This window comes from Diadema antillarum, unplaced genomic scaffold, assembly GCF_040938485.1.
Source record: "Diadema antillarum isolate AM-2024a unplaced genomic scaffold, OU_Dant_1.0 seq00000266_RagTag, whole genome shotgun sequence".
NCBI classification, from domain to species: domain Eukaryota; kingdom Metazoa; phylum Echinodermata; class Echinoidea; order Diadematoida; family Diadematidae; genus Diadema; species Diadema antillarum.
This window is the reverse complement of record NW_027271303.1, coordinates 1561693-1579580: the sequence shown is the minus strand read 5'-3', so window position 1 is coordinate 1579580 and position 17888 is coordinate 1561693. Positions and strand designations below refer to the sequence as shown.

The 17888-nt window shown below is 37.9% G+C and overlaps 1 protein-coding gene across 1 annotated transcript; it reads left to right on the top strand.

Moving 5' to 3' along the window:
* Window positions 1-1587: 1587 nt before the first annotated feature.
* Window positions 1588-13855, top strand: LOC139729841 (developmentally-regulated GTP-binding protein 1). Its single transcript, XM_071640766.1, has 11 exons — window positions 1588-1633; window positions 3121-3244; window positions 3727-3771; window positions 4236-4366; window positions 5225-5294; window positions 6210-6309; window positions 8194-8346; window positions 8853-8955; window positions 9995-10107; window positions 10839-10961; window positions 13756-13855. Exons 1-11 carry the CDS (start codon window positions 1595-1597, stop codon window positions 13853-13855), a joined length of 1101 nt encoding a protein of 366 aa, XP_071496867.1. The 5' UTR covers window positions 1588-1594.
* The last annotated feature ends 4033 nt before the right edge of the window (window positions 13856-17888 follow it).

Sequence of the window (17888 nt, the reverse complement as noted above, 5' to 3'; positions counted from 1 at the left end):
AAAATCATTTTCGGAAATAGAGAAAGTCTAGACCTACTACTAGATCTACCGACATCTCAGGTAGGCTTAACAGTCAGGCCTAACTCGATCTAACGTTAGCGTAGAATGGGTATAGACCCTGCGGAGTTTGTGATTCCTGTGACTGTGTGGTCGAATCATGACGAGTGTTTGAAAGCAGTACACAGGGTGGTTTACAATTCTCGGCCTAATTGTTACATTTATTTTTGGGCCTTCCTGAGTTAGCGGTCACTAATTTAGTACTGTGATTGTGGACAAGGTGTTGTATAAAACGAATAATTTATGATTTTGTTCGTGCATTGGGGCACGTAATACCGCACTCGGCGCGAGATTCGCCACTGGTCTATTCAACGCGGCGCTACGCGCCTTGTTGAATAGACCAGTGGCTTATCTCGCGCCTCGTGCGATATTCGTGCCCTATGCACTCACAACTCATAAATTATTATATACTATACTATATATACTATATACTATATGCCTACTTTAGTATATGATTCCAAGATGCTATAATAGAGGGCATGTGACGCATTTGCACTGTACATAGATTATATTTTTTCTGCACCAATATGCAGTTTTCCTCTCAAACTTACATTTTCCTGAATCGGCATAATATAATCATAGAAACGTGCCCTTTGTTGTTGTTATTGTTAATTGTTATTGTTGTTTTTTTGTTGTTGTTGTTGTTGTCGTCGTCGTCATAGTCGTCGTCGTCGTCGTCGTTGTTGTTGTTGTTGTTGTTGTTGTTTTAGATTAAATGGAGATCTGCCTTGGTGGGCAATAGGCCTATGCTTGATCGTGAAAAAGAATAATGAAAATAATGATTACGCCCATACAATTGTAATTTTCTTGTTTTTGTATAGGATATATATAATTTATACATATTATACGTATTATATATACATGTATACAATTCATTAACCCATTACTTTTCAGTTTAATGTGTCCTTAACTATAGTTACGCGCCTGTATTCAGATTTTCCCAATAGTATCATTAACAGTGTTTGACCCAATGATTGGCAGTCGCCGTCGGCTAGTTTTAGCACACCTTGTTTTTGTCATTGATAGGGCTACAATGGAATGTTGGTTTGAACTTTACTTCAACATATCGCGGAACAATATAGCCGTTAGAAGTGTTTCAGTGTTGTTTGTTTTAACTGAACAAAAATGTGTATCATGAATGAATACTAGTAATCAACTGATGATTATTTTCTGATCCCCAGATAGGAATGCTGTTTGTTTTGTTTTGTTTTGTGTTGTGTTGTGTTGTGTTGTTTTTATAATGCTGCTACACCTCCCCCACCCCCCGGTCCCCCCCACCCCCACCCTACAGCTCCAGGCTGAGACCTCTAGAGGAACACGGTTGCATGGATCTCTTGCGCCACCTGAAGTCATCGGATCATCGGATCCTCCACGCTGACCCACACCATGCACACCGCGCGCACCATCCGAAGCGCGCGCCCGCGATCAGTAATCTCATTCATTCGAGTGATTCCTAGCTAGTTACGTACCGGTACACACTGTTACGTACTTCTGATTTTCCACATTTTAGCAACTTCTGGTGTTCTGAATATCAAAAATGGGCATCTTAGAAAGGATTGCAGAAATAGAGGCAGAGGTAAGCCCAACTGGTCAAGAATATTGGTGATTTCATTTGACAGCAACTGAAGTCTTGATGCGTATGATATGACGGGACCCGGAATATCGGCCATGCATGCGTTGTTATGTCCCATATACTCACTTTTGTGTGACTCAATCAAGTGCAGTGAAAATACGCGTCCAAATTTTACGGATTTCATATAATTAGTTTGTCCAGAAAGCTAAATTACACCCCTGGGTATATAATGTAATATTTGAAAAAGTGAGTAAGGAGTCCAGATTGTAAATTAACTGTTCCCATTTCATTCAATGGATTCATTGATGAAAAGGCCCAATCAGCATAATATCAATGATAATCACTCAATCATGTGCCACTTGCACTGCCCAGTAAATTAGATCTACTCTACGAGTACTACACTACTACTAGCCCTTTTACAAATTAATAATATCAAACATAGCAATTATCCTCTGTCTCAAATGCAAGAAAAGCATGCAAAATACAGCTCAGATAGCAGGGAGCATGTACAACCTCTGGAGCTGCACTAAATCTACCAATGAAATAGCTTATAAAACCCTTGTACGCCCTAAATTAGAGTATTGTTGTGCTATCTGGGACCCTCATCAAGTCACCCACATTACCAACTTAGAGAAAGTCCAAAGAAGATCTGCTAGGTTTGTCACCAACGACTTCAGGAAAACCAGCAGTGTTACAGACATGCTCCAAGATCTAAAGTGGGACTCTCTTCAAAGATGACGCACAATTGCCAGGCTTTCACTAATCTATAAAGAAACTCATTGTTTAATCCCGTCAAATATAAATCATCTTAAAAGGAATGTCAGAAGTGGACCAGCAACCAGGTTAAATCAACCCTTGAATTACAATACTATTCAGACCAACAAAGATTGTTAACACCATTCACTTTATCCAAGGACAATCCCAATTTGGAACACACTGCCAGCTGAAACAAAATCTGCAACCAATATTGATATCTTTAAATCTCGTTTGTCCAAAATGAGATTTTAAAGTGCTGCAACTGTATGCATGAGGGACTGCACGTTTATAGCCCAGCAGCGGCGGTTGGTGCAGTACTGACAAGACAAGACAAGACAAAACCCTAGAGCTTCTGTTCAAGGACTTCGCGCACACATACAATTTCTGTAAAGACAAAAGTACTTCACACATTTTAGAGCTTGCGACATGCTCATTGTGCTGTTTGCTCGAGTCATATGTGCTGTTTATCAACATGATTTTCTTTTTTCCATTAAGACCTTGACATACATATGATTTTTTGCATTATTTACTTATATTCAATGATTTTTTTTCGGGCAAGTAAACTAAAATTCCTGTTCGGCCAAGTGTTTTGCAACAATTTGAAAATCTGCTTGCCCAACCGGGCAAGTGATTAAAAAATTATATAGCACCCTGCTCACATGTCTTTATGTTCTCTCTTTTTTTCCTCTCTCTCCCCTCCCTTCCTCTTCTCTCTCTGTCTGTCATATTCATAGATGGCCAGGACTCAGAAGAACAAGGCTACCAGCGGCCATCTTGGCATGCTGAAAGCCAAGCTGGCTAAACTACGTCGGGAACTTATAACTCCAAAAGGAGGTGGTGGTGGAGGCACTGGAGAAGGTATGTATATAGTAAATTGAGGACATATCTCAGATATTTCATCTCTGTTTTGTCCATGATTATACATGTTGTTGATATTGATGTTATTATTGCAATCATTTTTTAGAAGGTGTTTTTGTTGTGATTGTCATTATCATCATTATCTACAAACGTACCACACCATTCTTATGCTTATGAATGTACACCACATGACAGTTTGTATTATCATGAGTAGCAGAACTAGTTATCAAAGTGTGAAGTACTGGCAGAAGCAATAACAGTCAAAACATACATGTACATTTGTTTGACTATCATTGTGAGCTATGTATATATTATACCTTGACTGAGACTTTGTGGCAGATTGAATGGACTTAATTTATTGAAACCTCATGCAAACAGTGCTAGAAAATAGGGATGGGGGAGAAAAAAAAATCAATTGTACCGTTCTTCAAATGGTTGGAAAAAAATTGACTGTCATATGCATTTTTCTCATACCATCACAGGATTCGATGTCGCCAAGACAGGTGATGCAAGGATTGGCTTTGTTGGTGAGTTCATGGCTGTGAAATTTAGTAGCTTTCTAGAATAGTATACATTTTTATTTACCAATTTAGTAGCTTTCTAAAATAGTATACATTTGTATGTACTGACATACTGTGGCATACCCAGAGAGATTGGTCTTAGACCTAACAAAGCACTTGGTGTCTAATGAGTGGTATGATCAAGCATCTTGAGTTTTATTTATTTATTTATTTATTTTTTTTTTTTGCAAGTATGGGCTAATACTGCTTCTTACATTTATTCATTTACTCTCATCCAGTCTCGGAATAAATAAAAGTGATCTGTGGAATGCAGTACATGCAAAGTTTTTTTTTCAAGGAAAACTGTGAATCAAGTGAGTTGCTTCATCAATGTCAATCTTGTTTCAAATCTGATCTTTAACACAATCTGTTTTCAGCCCGCTTAGAAACTCTTTGCAATGTCTACCATTCTGGTAATGTTTCCTCTCTAGGTTTCCCATCGGTCGGCAAGTCCACTCTTCTCAGCAATCTGGCCGGCGTGTACTCTGAGGTGGCTGCATACGAGTTCACGACGCTGACCACAGTGCCTGGAGTGATTCGGTACAAGGGGGCAAAGATCCAGGTATGTCCGGAACGGCACCAGAAGATGTGCCTATCAGAGAGCCAGAATAGGCAGGTAATGACAGCAGTATGTCTGAGTTTGCCTGCAGGGGAAATAAGGTCTTGCTGATTTTATGCATGTATTGTATTTTCTTTGAAGAAATTATACTTGGTGCAAGGTTGAACCATGGCAAAGGGACCTTTGACACTATAAATTACCAGTGACAGGTTATTTTCATTTATTTTGGTTGTGAGGGATTTAAGTGATGGGATTTCAGAAATATTGAACGAGGGTCGACGTCATTCTCCAAAAGTTTTGTCTGTTTGCAGTAACTAACTAAATATTTGATGACATTTTACCACTTTTTGAGCCATATTCTGGTCATGATTTTGTAGGATTAGTATCACCTGAAAGGGAGTTATTGAAATTTACTGACTCTTTTTATTGAAGCAGGAAGTATGTGACAGTGTTCAGACTATAGCAAAAGTTTGGGTCAAAGTATTTCAGTGGTGACGTCAGTGGTATATTAAATAACTCACTTTTATTGCAAATTTGCTACCAGCCAGAGCAGCCACATCAAGACTTGTGTGTGCTCTATTCGACAATGTTCACTTATCTCTAGCATAGAATGCAAAACACACAACTTTTCCTCCATGTTTGGTTCACTGTGTGTTCTATTATTCCTTTTGATTGTTAAAATATGATCATGAATTGGTATGAACATAATTCTTTCTCTCTCTCTGTTTCTTGTGTATTATTATGTGAATCAATATATCATCAACACGTCATTAACACCTCTCTATATATTATTTTCTCTTTTTAATCTACCCTTTTATCTATTTATCTATTTCCCCGTTCTGTTATTTTTCTTGGTTGCAGTTGCTCGATCTGCCAGGTATCATCGAGGGCGCCAAAGATGGCAAGGGAAGAGGAAGACAAGTCATAGCAGGTGAGTAGTGGAGAGCGACTGTTGGTGTCTCGGGGTGGGGATGTTACCAGGTTCCATCTTTCACATATTGATGTCAGACACACATTTCATGAAGGGCTCTGCCATGATTTGAATGTTGCTATGATTGCATTCACCATGGTGATGACTCAAATGCTCACTTCTGATTGGTTGCTGCATGATGGCTGCTGCCATGGAAACTACAATTATTGCAACTTTACGCATTAGTTGTGAGCTTTTGGAAACGCTGCCCAGATTTTGATCTTTGAAAAAATAAAAACAAGCCAAACGAAAACAAACAGATGTGGAAGGATGTCCTGTGTAATTGTAGCTCATGAGGCTAATGTTTCAGCGTGAATTACAAGTCATAAGGACATCAAAGAAACCATTATTGCTATAGTGTATGTATTTTCTGTAATTAAATAAAATAAGGTACAGTTTAGGTGCAGTGAGAGACTGGGGGCAAGTGTTTATGCACATCTGATGATAAAGCGAAAGAAGGCATAATTTTAAAACAGTGATAGGTTAGCAGAGTTGTATTGACAACATTGTTGTGAGAACTTAAGTACAACATCCAATAAATGGCAGTTTTTCCATTATCATGAAATACTTATCCAGGCCATAAACCACGTAGAAATGTCAATGCTTTTAAGCATACTTTGAAGGTGTACGTGTGTTTGTTCAGATGTTGCCAATGGTGTTATTCTTTTAAATTTGATATGAAATTCAATGAAGAGACAAAATACAGATACAAACAAAGACGGGTTGAGTTTAAAATCCATCTAATATCGAGATTTCACATGGTTTGAAATATTACGTTGTCTATGCACAATGTCTTATTGACCTGCTATAGCCTTGTAAACTTACATGACAATGTATCATTTCCGTGTGTTTTTACTTCGTGTGTTTTTCATGCAGTTGCAAGAACGTGCAGCTTGATCCTGATAGTTCTCGACGTCCTCAAACCACTGAAGCATAAAAAGTTAATAGAGCACGAATTGGAAGGATTCGGCATTAGGTAAGTATTGCAGTGGTTACAAAAATCTGAGTTATATGAATGCAGTACGAGGAAAACACCCGCCAAAACTGTGATGACATGAGACTTTAATGTGTATATGTTTGTATCCTACATCAGTAATGATATACAAATAATGCACAGGTGTGAGTGTGTTAGTGGAGATGCAGCGCGCTCGAGGGTATTCACAATTGTGCAACATGCATGAGGCGAAGCCGAGTGCATGTTGCACTACATTATGAATACCAGAGAGTGCGCTGCATCTCCACTAACGTCACGAACTTAAATCTATGCATTATTTGGTTTATAAAATGGGTTGAAGAACTATCTTTAGTATAATAGCAGTCTATCAGATGATAAGACTTCATATTTCAATACAACTGGGCCACTCTTCAATCGGCTTTAAGGACGATCTCACCATGTGCAGTGGTGCTGCGCGCGCACGCACGTACAGTAGTACGTACATACCAAAGAAAAATTATCTGCCATAGGATAACACGCCATGCCGTTTTGACTTTTCCTTGCACACTTTTTGCACGGCCGTGCATGTTAGTAAGAAAATCAAGAGTGCACACATGACTCATTTGAGCACTTCTGATTGGCTACATTCTTGAACCCATTTTATAACTCTTACTTTCTAGGTAGTAACAGCACTTAGTGATGTGTTATTGCATAGAGGTAGGTCACTACCTTTGAGTGTTAACCCTTATACTTCAACCGAGTTTAAAGGGACTGTACAGTACTGGTTGAGACCTAATTTCAAGTTTCTAACATTTTTAGGTGAGATAATAAGAAATCTCATACGAAATATAAAAGAGCATGCAATTCTATGAGGAATTCAACATTGATTTGATAAAAATTGGTTTTGAAATGGCTGAGATATCCAAAAAAGAGCGATTCTAATAAAGTGTGGGACCCACACTTTGTAACGATCGCTTTGTTTTACTTTGTTTTTGGATGTTTCAGTTATTCCAAACCCGATTTTCATCAAATAAACTTTGAAATGCTCTTAAAGTGGTATGCTCTGTGCTATATCATAAGTGTTTTTTGGTATCTTGCAAAAATTTAAAAGTCCAAATTCTCATCTCAACCAATACTGTACTATCCCTTTAAGTGTTATGGTCAGTAACTAGCATTCCTTTTTGCTTCTTGTCAATATTCTTTTAGACATTGATTGTAAAGTGTACTTTTTGTCGAATCTCTTATAACAAAATGAAGAGAAAAAAAAATCCTGCCTTGCATTAATTTGTCATAAATTGCTGCTGTTCACATTTTTTGCATATTACTCTATACCGAGTTGCAAGCGTAATATATCACACTTCGGGACATGTGGAACAATTCCATGAGTAGGTAAATCACTGAACGAGAGCCACAGCCACATAATACAGGGCATGTATCATCGGTTGAGAATGATAAGGGCATTGAGTTGCCACTAGAGCAACGCTGCACACTGGCACTGGTCCGGCTGTCCAGGACCAGTAAAAATCACTGTCAGACCAGACAAGTAGAAAATAGAAAAACTGGGTACCTACTGGTCCGACAGACAGGTCAGACCAGTAGAGAAAAAATGAGTTAGTGTGCAGCCCTGACTAAAACCGTAGTGTTTGAGACACATTGAACGGGAGCCACAGCCACATAATACAGGGCACATATCATTGGTTGAGAACGGTAAAGGCGTAAAGTTGCCACTAAAGCCATAGTGTTCAAGACACCTTAACGCTCTTATCATTCTCACCCGACAATACCACGAGCTCTTTACATTTGAATAGTAATGGGATAGATGTAAAAGTGCTTACCTTCAGGACTTGAAGTTCCACTCCGAATACTACCCTATGCGACAGTATTTCTTCAATCATGCTATGCTACCCCCCCCCCCTTCCTTCCAAGGTTGAACAAAAAGCCCCCAAATATCGGCTACAAGAAGAAAGACAAGGGCGGCATTAATCTGACTTCCACCTGCGCTCAGTCCTCCCTGGACCTTGACACAGTAAAGACCATCCTGTCGGAGTACAAGATCCACAACGCGGACATCACGCTGAGGTAGGGACATTCTTAGCAGTGCAGCATGTCGTTGGGAGAATTATCCAGAGCCCCATTTCATAAAAGATGTTTGGATAGCAACTCTTCCTAGAAAATTGAGTAGACTTCTAATATAGTCTCCATAAATACTGATTGGTGATCGGTCATTATACCGTGACTGGAATGATGTAGCGAGGTTGAAATGGTTATATCATGAGCAGTGATGTCCTGTCACATAATGTAGTTCCAGGATTTGATTAGTTGCTGATGAAGCTAGAATGAAATGATATGCCATTGTGTAGACCATCTATATCACAAATACTGCCTTGTCTACTGTAGTGACCTAACATTTGACAATCCCTTGGGAGTTAGGTATGTTTCCTTCCCCCCCCCCCCCCCCCAAGATAAAGTCTCAGGGAAAATATTACTCCCACTGGCATATTACATCTCATATTATGCCTTTTTGAAAAAGGCAATCTCTATAATGTCGCATGTTTATTAATTTTTGGTCATTGGCATCATGACAGGAGTGACGCCTCGGCAGATGACCTCATCGACGTGATCGAGGGCAACCGCATCTACATCCCGTGCATCTATGTCCTGAACAAGATTGACCAGATCTCCATCGAGGTACTTGACGTTCATCCCAATTATCTTTCCTGAGGCATAAAGTCAGTTACTCTACTGCTGTATAAGGATGGGTCTCCTGGACCTCCGTATTTACACTTTGTCAGCATTCTGATAAAGTGGTTATTTGAAATTATCCCATTTTCACAGACGTTTTCATGGTGTCACTCATCACTTAAATACAGATTAGTCTCTAATGCAGCCAGATTGTGAAGTACAACACAGGGAAACCCTGTATTAACAGGATCACCGTTACTGCCAATTTTACCTCGTTATAATCAGTACCTCATTATGAATTTTGTGGAAAAGAGACCAGCTGAATAGAGTAATGGAAAATATGGGGAACCCCAGATTCACATTGTTTAAAGTGGTACCTCGCTGTAAGCAAGCTCAATATAACAGGGTATACCCGTCTGTAGGTTTCGCTGCAAGAAGCTTCAGATATTATTATTTCAGAGCAGCCCAGGCTGCTTCTTAATCTGCTTCCTAACAGGCATGTGGTATGGTAGTGTGGGAAGTAACACCGTACACAGATTTGATGGCGTCATCATTCTGATGATTGAGGTTTCACAACTTAAGATATTTTGTACAAGATAAAGTTTGAGAACTGAGTTCAATGGATATGCAGTCACCATGAAATAATTGAACACTGGAGTGTTATGATGTATGTAGCTCCTTTAGTGATATAAATTTCTAGCAATAAAATTATGAACCAATACTCTTAAAAAATATTCATTTGTCTACCTCCAAACATTGTAATTGCTCCGCGTATTGGCAGTACTAGAAATAGCAATAATAATGTCACAGTAGAGAAATGCATTATTCACTGTGAAAATTCATGAGCACTTTCATCCCTGACGAAAGGGGAGGCCCCAGAAAATTCAGATTTTGAATTAAAATCAAGGCAAATGGCATTTAATGCATTCCTCTATTGTGACATTATTATTGCCATTTGTCTACCTAATACTCTTACCTGTGGTGTAAAGGATCAAAGTGTTAACGTACGTTCTTCTCTGTCCATTCTGTATTCCACTCTGTACAGGAGCTGGACATCATTTACAAGATCCCCCACTGCGTGCCCATCTCGGCCCACCACAAGTGGAACTTTGACGACCTACTGGAGAAGATCTGGGCCTACCTTGACCTCATTAGGATGTGAGTCAAGTTTTTTCCCTATCAGAAATGCCATATGACTATCAGTATGTGATTATCTGTATGTTACATGATTATTTGTCATCTCATATCTAATGTGCAGTGTATAAAGTAGATTGGTCCACTTGAATTAGCTGTAATGACAGTCAAAGACAGTGCATCATGATGATAAATTGGGTTGACGGGATTGTGTGATCTCTATTATATTACAGGCTTGTATATCTGCCCATGCGGTCTAATGCAGACCCATGAATATGTTAGTAAAGTATGCACTGTGACAGGACCTCCCCACTCACTCATTGATGTCAACAGCAGACAAATGTTGCCACTTGATTCCTCACCAACCACCAATAAGATCTGATTTGATAATGATTGCTCTTAGCTGACAATAAGTTGTCCAGACATCTGTAACATCAGGTGAAGAAAGCACACCTGTTTACCGTATATTTTGCCGGGTTTTTATTTGCATGAATGTTATGAGTCGGATGCTATTCGCAAATTAGAAAACATGAGAAAATATTAACTCTGATCCCGACGTGACTGCAACATGCTCTCATACATTTCTTTGCTCAGTGCTGTACTCCACGATCGTGAATTCAGCCACTCCTGAAACTGTTGGAAAGTCCCAATTCATGCAAAATTAGTCATGCTAAATATATGCCGTATACAGTGTACGCCGATCTGGAAGCCGAGCACAGAAAATGTTAATGTCATTTCCCCATATCCATGCCCAGATACACCAAACCCAAGGGGCAGCTGCCAGACTACGAGGCCCCCATCGTGCTCAAGAGTGATGCCTGCTCGGTGGAGGACTTCTGTAACAACCTGCACAAAGCCATCCTGAAGGAACTCAAATAGTGAGTGTGACACAAAAGAGAGAGATAGACATTGAAAAAAGGGTGTAGGGATAACTAAATATGTGTGTATATATTTGTAGGGGACAAAGGGGAGAAACAAGTCATAGATAGATAGATCAATTGATCGATCGATCAATAGATAGATAGATAAATAGATAGACAGATAGATAGATAGATAGATAGATAGAAGTAGATAGATAGATAGAAAGATAGATAGATAGAAGTAGATAGATAGATAGATAGATAGATAGATAGATAGATAGATAGAAGTAGATAGATAGATAGATAGAAAGATAGATAGATAGATAGATAGAGAGATAGATAGATAGATAGAAGTAGATAGATAGATAGAATTAGATAGATAGAAGTAGATAGATAGATAGATAGATAGATAGAAGTAGATAGATAGATAGAAGTAGATAGATAGATAGATAGAAGTAGATAGATAGATAGATAGAAGTAGATAGATAGATAGAAAGATAGATATATAGATAGATATATAGATAGATAGATAGAAGTAGATATATATATATATATATATATATATATATATATATAGATAGATAGATAGATAGATAGAAGTAGATAGATAGAAAGATAGATAGATAGATAGATAGATAGGTAGATAGATAGATAGATAGATAGATAGATAGATAGATAGATAGATAGATATGGACAGATAGAGAAGAGAACAAAGAAACAAGCACACATACCAAAAGAAAAGATAATGAGGAGACTGGCAAACACAAATATAGACAAGAAATTAGGGGGAGAGGTAAAAAGGGTAATAAGCAGAGTAACATATTTTCTTTTAAATTTTTGCTGTTGTACATTTGTGTGCACTGTATTAACAGACCCTCTATTCCTCTCAACAGTTCTGTACTCCCCCTCCATTTCTTAAAGAACATGGGGAGCCATATTGATGGACTCATCTTTGTTTATTTTGTTGTTGTCTTTTTTTTTTAATGCTTGTTTGTGAAATGCAAATGTATGTCCAGGAAGCAGACCACTCGTCTCGACGACATAGCTTTACTGCACTGTTTGGCATGAGCTTTAAATGAGCCTTGAAATCTTAGCTTTCGTTGAAAAGATAATCATTCAGATACACTGTATACTCGCAGCAACTATCAGTGGAAGTCCCTTAAAGGGGAAGGCTAGTAACTGATCAGTGGTTTGCTTCAGAATGGTCTCATATTCAAGTAAGGTGCAGCTTAATGTTTCCAGGTTAGCATGCCTGGTCAGTGACGGGGCATTAAGCTGCACATTACTTGAATGTGAGACCGTTCTGAAGCAAATAATTTTCACACAACGATAGATATATAATGTACTCTTAAATGAATCCCACAAGAATTGGAACAATCATCCCCCAGCATTCGCACTGATTCCCACTGATCAGTTACTAGCCATCCCCTTTAAATACCCGGTCACACTGGGACACCATGGAGTAGGAAGACTGATATAAGTTCAGATATATTTGAGAATCCCTGTAATGAAATGTGTACAGCTTTGTCACTGATCTCTCTGTGAAGAAACACACAGATGAAGAATCTCAAGTGGAGTCGACCCTTAATGATGAGCGTATACTTTGATGCACACATTCGCTGACCATTGCAATTTGTGAATTTTGAATGTACCGTGGTTAGCAGCAAATGAATTTGGTCACCCGTGAATCCCCATGCTATCGAGTCTTTGAAATGTATGAGCATTTATCTATTCAAATAAATCACTTTAGTTATACAATCAAACCTGTCTAAAGCAGGCACCCAAGGGAGACAAAAAAAGTGGCCGATGTGGACAGGTGGCCTCTATAGACAGGGTCATTGACATGGTTTTTCTCATGGGGGGAAATTGTGTTTAGTGGGAGCATACGGCAGGTGGCCGCTATAGACGGTGGTCACTGTAGACAGGTTTGGCTGTCTCTTCAATATACAACTGTGAGGTGGAGGTAGCTCAGTGTATCCTTTAACAGATTTCTTGTCAGCTGACTGAACAGGAAATATTGTGGGTAGGGATCTAATCTCTGGTAATTGTTCTTACCGATGTTGAAAGATATTTGTGGTTGCAATGATAGTACAATATCAGAGAGGAAAAACAGGAAATCTGTATCAGATTGGCATGCTCTGAGACACTTCCCCACATCATACTTCCATAGAAACTCCGGTTTCATGCCAAAAATACAGTCCATCTCAAAACATGCGGTCAAACCAAATTGTATTGATGTGGATGTGGTTATCGAAATGCAGTGTTCTCTTCTGTTATTTCTGCTCTGGTATTCATAATCCAGCGAGATACTTTTATGTTCTTTTCTCTAGATTTGTGGTTATTGTGCAACAGTGTTACATTGGGTACATGATATGTATTAGGAAATGGCTATGATTTATCATCAACTTGCGTCTCACCCAAGAAGAAGTATCAGCACTACTGTGCCGAAGTTGTGCAGACTTTCCTGTAGGGGCCATGTTACTATGGTTCTATAGAGCCAGCAATATATGTGCAAGCATGTGTGTGTGGCATTTGTTAGTTTCTTACATAGTATTTGCTGTGAAATATGCTGCTTTTTTATCATTGAAGAGAAAATGAATTCTAAAGTGTCAAAATCATTGAATGATCTTTTACTGAAAGAACATATTAAGAACATATTAAGAACATATAAAGAACCTATTCACCTGGAAGCGAAGATTTAGCGAGTTTTGCGTGTGTGTGTGTGTGTGTGTGTGTGTGTGTGTGTGTGTTTGGCATGTTTCTGCATATCATTTGCTCTTTTTTTGTCCCTTTTATCTTATTTTTGTCGCAGTGCTCTTGTTTGGGGATCATCTGTGAAACACAATCCCCAGAAAGTTGGCCGAGAACATTTACTGAGGGACGAGGATGTGATCCAGATTGTAAAAAAGTAAGTGCAGCATATGTTGGAATTGTATATCATCCCTGGGTTGACAGGACCTTGTATCTCAATTCATGAATCAGCATTTATCAAAAACCTCCTAACTCAATTTTGAATATATAGACGAGACTGAGTTGAGTTTTAATACAGAACAATTATTAGTGTAATCCAAAGAGAATGTTACTACATTATTTGATGTCAACATTGGTATTGTTTTGCAAGAAATGATGTGAAAATGAACAAGTATTTTTTGCTCCCCTGAACATTCATGATTTTGAGGTAGATGTTGTCACCTCAGGGACGATACATATCCATCTTGGCATTGCCCTGAGAAAGTCGCAAGCCAGCTTTAAAAAGAAAAAAAAAAACCTCCAAAAACAAACAATTAAAAGATAAGACTTGTTCATTCACAATTCAAGAGATGAAATATTGTTTCCATAACTATGAGTGCTTCAAGCCCAAATTTCAAAGTCTCAGGATGCTGAGAAATTTTGAAACTTTGTAGTTTTGAATGAAGCATGATACTGTGTTGGCTTGAATTGACCTGTTATGTTCAAATTTTTAATCTTCTGCACCCTCAACTGCATGGATATGCATACTTTGTCAGCAGTGGTCCTAACCCAGTTTTATTCTTTACAAATGTATGTATTCTTTATAGATATATGTATACATATATTTATGGTTTCTTACAGTTATTCTTGTGTGCTTCAAATAATTTTGATTCATCAGGTTTCAGTACCAAGAAATTTTAGTCATAAAAAACACAGATAATGTATGCAATTTGTAAGACATTAGATGGGGGGGGGGGGGGGATTGTACCTAAAAGGAGTTTTTACCATTATACAGGGAAGATTCTGTACAGTATTGCATCTTCTAAACAGATACTGGATTGTAGAATTTTGCTATTGCCAGAGTGTCACATGCTTACGTTCTTCTGATATGATCTATGACGTTTAAAAAAAAATGATTTACTTGCTGAGTTGTGCAAGAATTACAAGGTGTAGAACAGCAGGACGGTATCATGTGACACCGTATGTGTGAAGGTGTGTGAACTTTGTGACGGTATAATCAGGTGACGTAGTACAGTATGACTGCTCCCATCCAGTTGGTACTGTGTTTCCACACTGTACACTGTTTCGGTGTGTTTGCATTTCCTGCACGTGTTGGTTTAAAGGGATGGTAAAGTTTTGGTTGAGACCTGGCTGAAGGTTTCTAAATTTTTTTTTTTTTTTTTTTAGAAAATGAGAAACCTTTTATGAAATGTGAAAGAGCATACAATTCTAAGAGGATTTTCGAAGTTTCTTTTTTTATGAAAATTGGTCTTGAGATGGCTGAGATATCCGAAACAAAGGGATCCTAATAAAAGGTCGGACTCACCTTGTATTAGGATTGCTTTCATTTACTTTGTTTTTGGATATATCAGCCATTTTAAAACCGAGTTTCATCAAATAAACATTGAATTCCTCTCAGAATGGTTTGCTCTGTAAAATTTCTTAGTATCTCACAAAAAAAGTTGTTTCTTAGTACGTGTATCTCGCAAAAAGTTAAAAGCTCAATCCTCATCTCCACCAATACTATACTATAGTAATACTAATTACTATAGTAATTCTTTTTTTTTTCACAATCAAACCTGTTTCTAGCATCCACTTCATAATAGCAGTTTCCAGTTTGCAATAAGTTCTGAACATTATCCTCATGCAGATGCACTGAGAATAGATATAATTTAGAGATTTAAAGGGGTGGTTTATTTTTTGGTTGAGATGTGGGATTCAGATATTAACTTTTTTGCCAGATAATTAGAAATCCCTTTTAATATGACATATTAAAAAGCATACAATTCTGAGAGGAATTCAGTGTTTGTTTGTTTGTTTTTTGATGAATATTGGTTTTTAAATAGCTGAGATATCCAGAAACAAAGTACAACTGAGTGATCCTAGTAAGAGGTGGGTCCCACCTTTAATTAGAACCTCTTTGTTTTTGGATATCTCCATTTCAAAACCAATTTTCATCATGTAAACTTTGAATTCCTCTTCGACTTGTGTGCTCTTTCATATTTCATAAAGGGATTCTCAATATCTCATAAAAAACAGTTGGAAACCTGAAGTCCTATCCCAACCAAAACTTTATCGTCCCTTTAATGTTATTTTTTTTTAATCATTTGTTATGTTTTGTTATATCTGATCAATATGTAGTTTTTTTTATATATTTCTCTTTTTAACCCTACAGGATATGAGCGCAAGTCTCGGGCACTTACAGACAATCTTCCTCAAAGAACCAAGGAATCAATGTGATCGTGCTGCTCCATCAGCATGGGGGTCAACATTCGGACAATATTAGTGGCTTATAATAATAATTTCATAGATGTTGGCGTGTGTGGGATGGAACATATCGAATTATGGAGTTATCCATCCAAAGTGTTTGAAATGCTTACAAGGGATTTGAGAACTCTCTAAAATATCATTTCATACCCTCAGGATAAAACATTATGTAGACTTGCCAAGAACAAAAGTCATCATCCGTCGCATTTATATGGGTTAGTCAAAGTACTGGGAGTAGCAGGCAATACATGCAACACTAATTTTCTGTGGTAGACATTTGTTGTGGCATCACTAATGCGCACACAGTTGGCTATCTACACACAACTTGTAATGTGCACAGCATCAGTGTCTTTGTTTTTTTGAGTGCAGTGCATACCCAAATTGCGAACCATAGTCTCATTACCTGCTGCTTACAGAGTTTATCATTTTGTTTACACAAAAATGTTCTCCCACGGGAAATCATGCCCAGGAATATTCTACCCATGGGGGAACATTACAAAATGTATGCTAATATGCGATTACAAACTTAATGTTTATTATATCACTGTGTGATATTTGAGTAGCCAGTGTATAAACAATAAAATGAATTTATAGGCGCTACGGCCCCACACAAGTCTTTAAAATGACATATTCTGTGGTAAGGTTTCATGTGCGAGATATTCACATCGATGGCATAATTAGAGTGTGAACATTATCCGTGGTCCTGCTCTGTCTTCTGCTGCCTAAAAAAGTTGTGGTTATGATCACTTTAATTATTCTAGTTCACAAGGGGGAATTGTCTAATAGCAGTTCAATTGTGAATGAAATTACCTTTTAATCCTTACAATGGGTAAAGGATAGAGTTTTACAAGGGATTCGCTGTACAAACTCATAGCCATCACAGTTTAAAGGCCATCTTTACTTTCTTTGATTATATGAATTGCTTGACAAGGGAGTTTTTCTTTTGTTTGCTTTCAGGGTTTCTTTTTCAAATCGAATGGTATTAAATTGTTTATATAGTTCAAATTATTCGCTTTATGTGGAGGTACATGTTGTACTGGTTTGAGATCATTGAGCATTATATCTTGTGCTTCTGCATGGACAAAGGGATTAAGTGCAGAGGTGCACACTAGGTGTGTGAACACATCCAAGAAAAGTTTAAAGAAGATAGAGAATACACATTCAATGGAATTCATCTGAAAAGAAATCGAAATGAATGCTTTATTTGATGCAAAAACCATCAGTCTGTCAGATGAATACCTGTGAATTACATGGCAAAAAACTTCTTTCACACTGAATTATAACATGAGGAATATGTTGTTAAATGCCAATTTTCACGTGAAAAATCCAAAGCCTTCTCGTATGAAGAATCACATATGTTACCATCGAAGTTTAAAGTGAGTACTTATAACTTCTCAGTCAGTAATACATAGGGAAATATTGAATATGGAAGACCTACAACTGTAACAGTTACCTCATTGTTTTAGGTTTCTTACTATATGAGGGTATGAAAACAAAGAAGTGGTACATGTATATTGTTTGCTGAATTCCACCTGCTCAAATCCTGAAGGCAATGATGTCACTGCCGCACCTTTCCTGCTATGCCTCTGTGAATGGTTTCCTCCCCCATGTGGGCAAACCATGCATATTTGTGAAGTGTGTATGTGGTTAGATGTGGGTTGAACAGAATGTGACAAAGGAGTTATGTGCATGTAATGCATTGTAAGAATGCTTGAACATCTGGAGAAA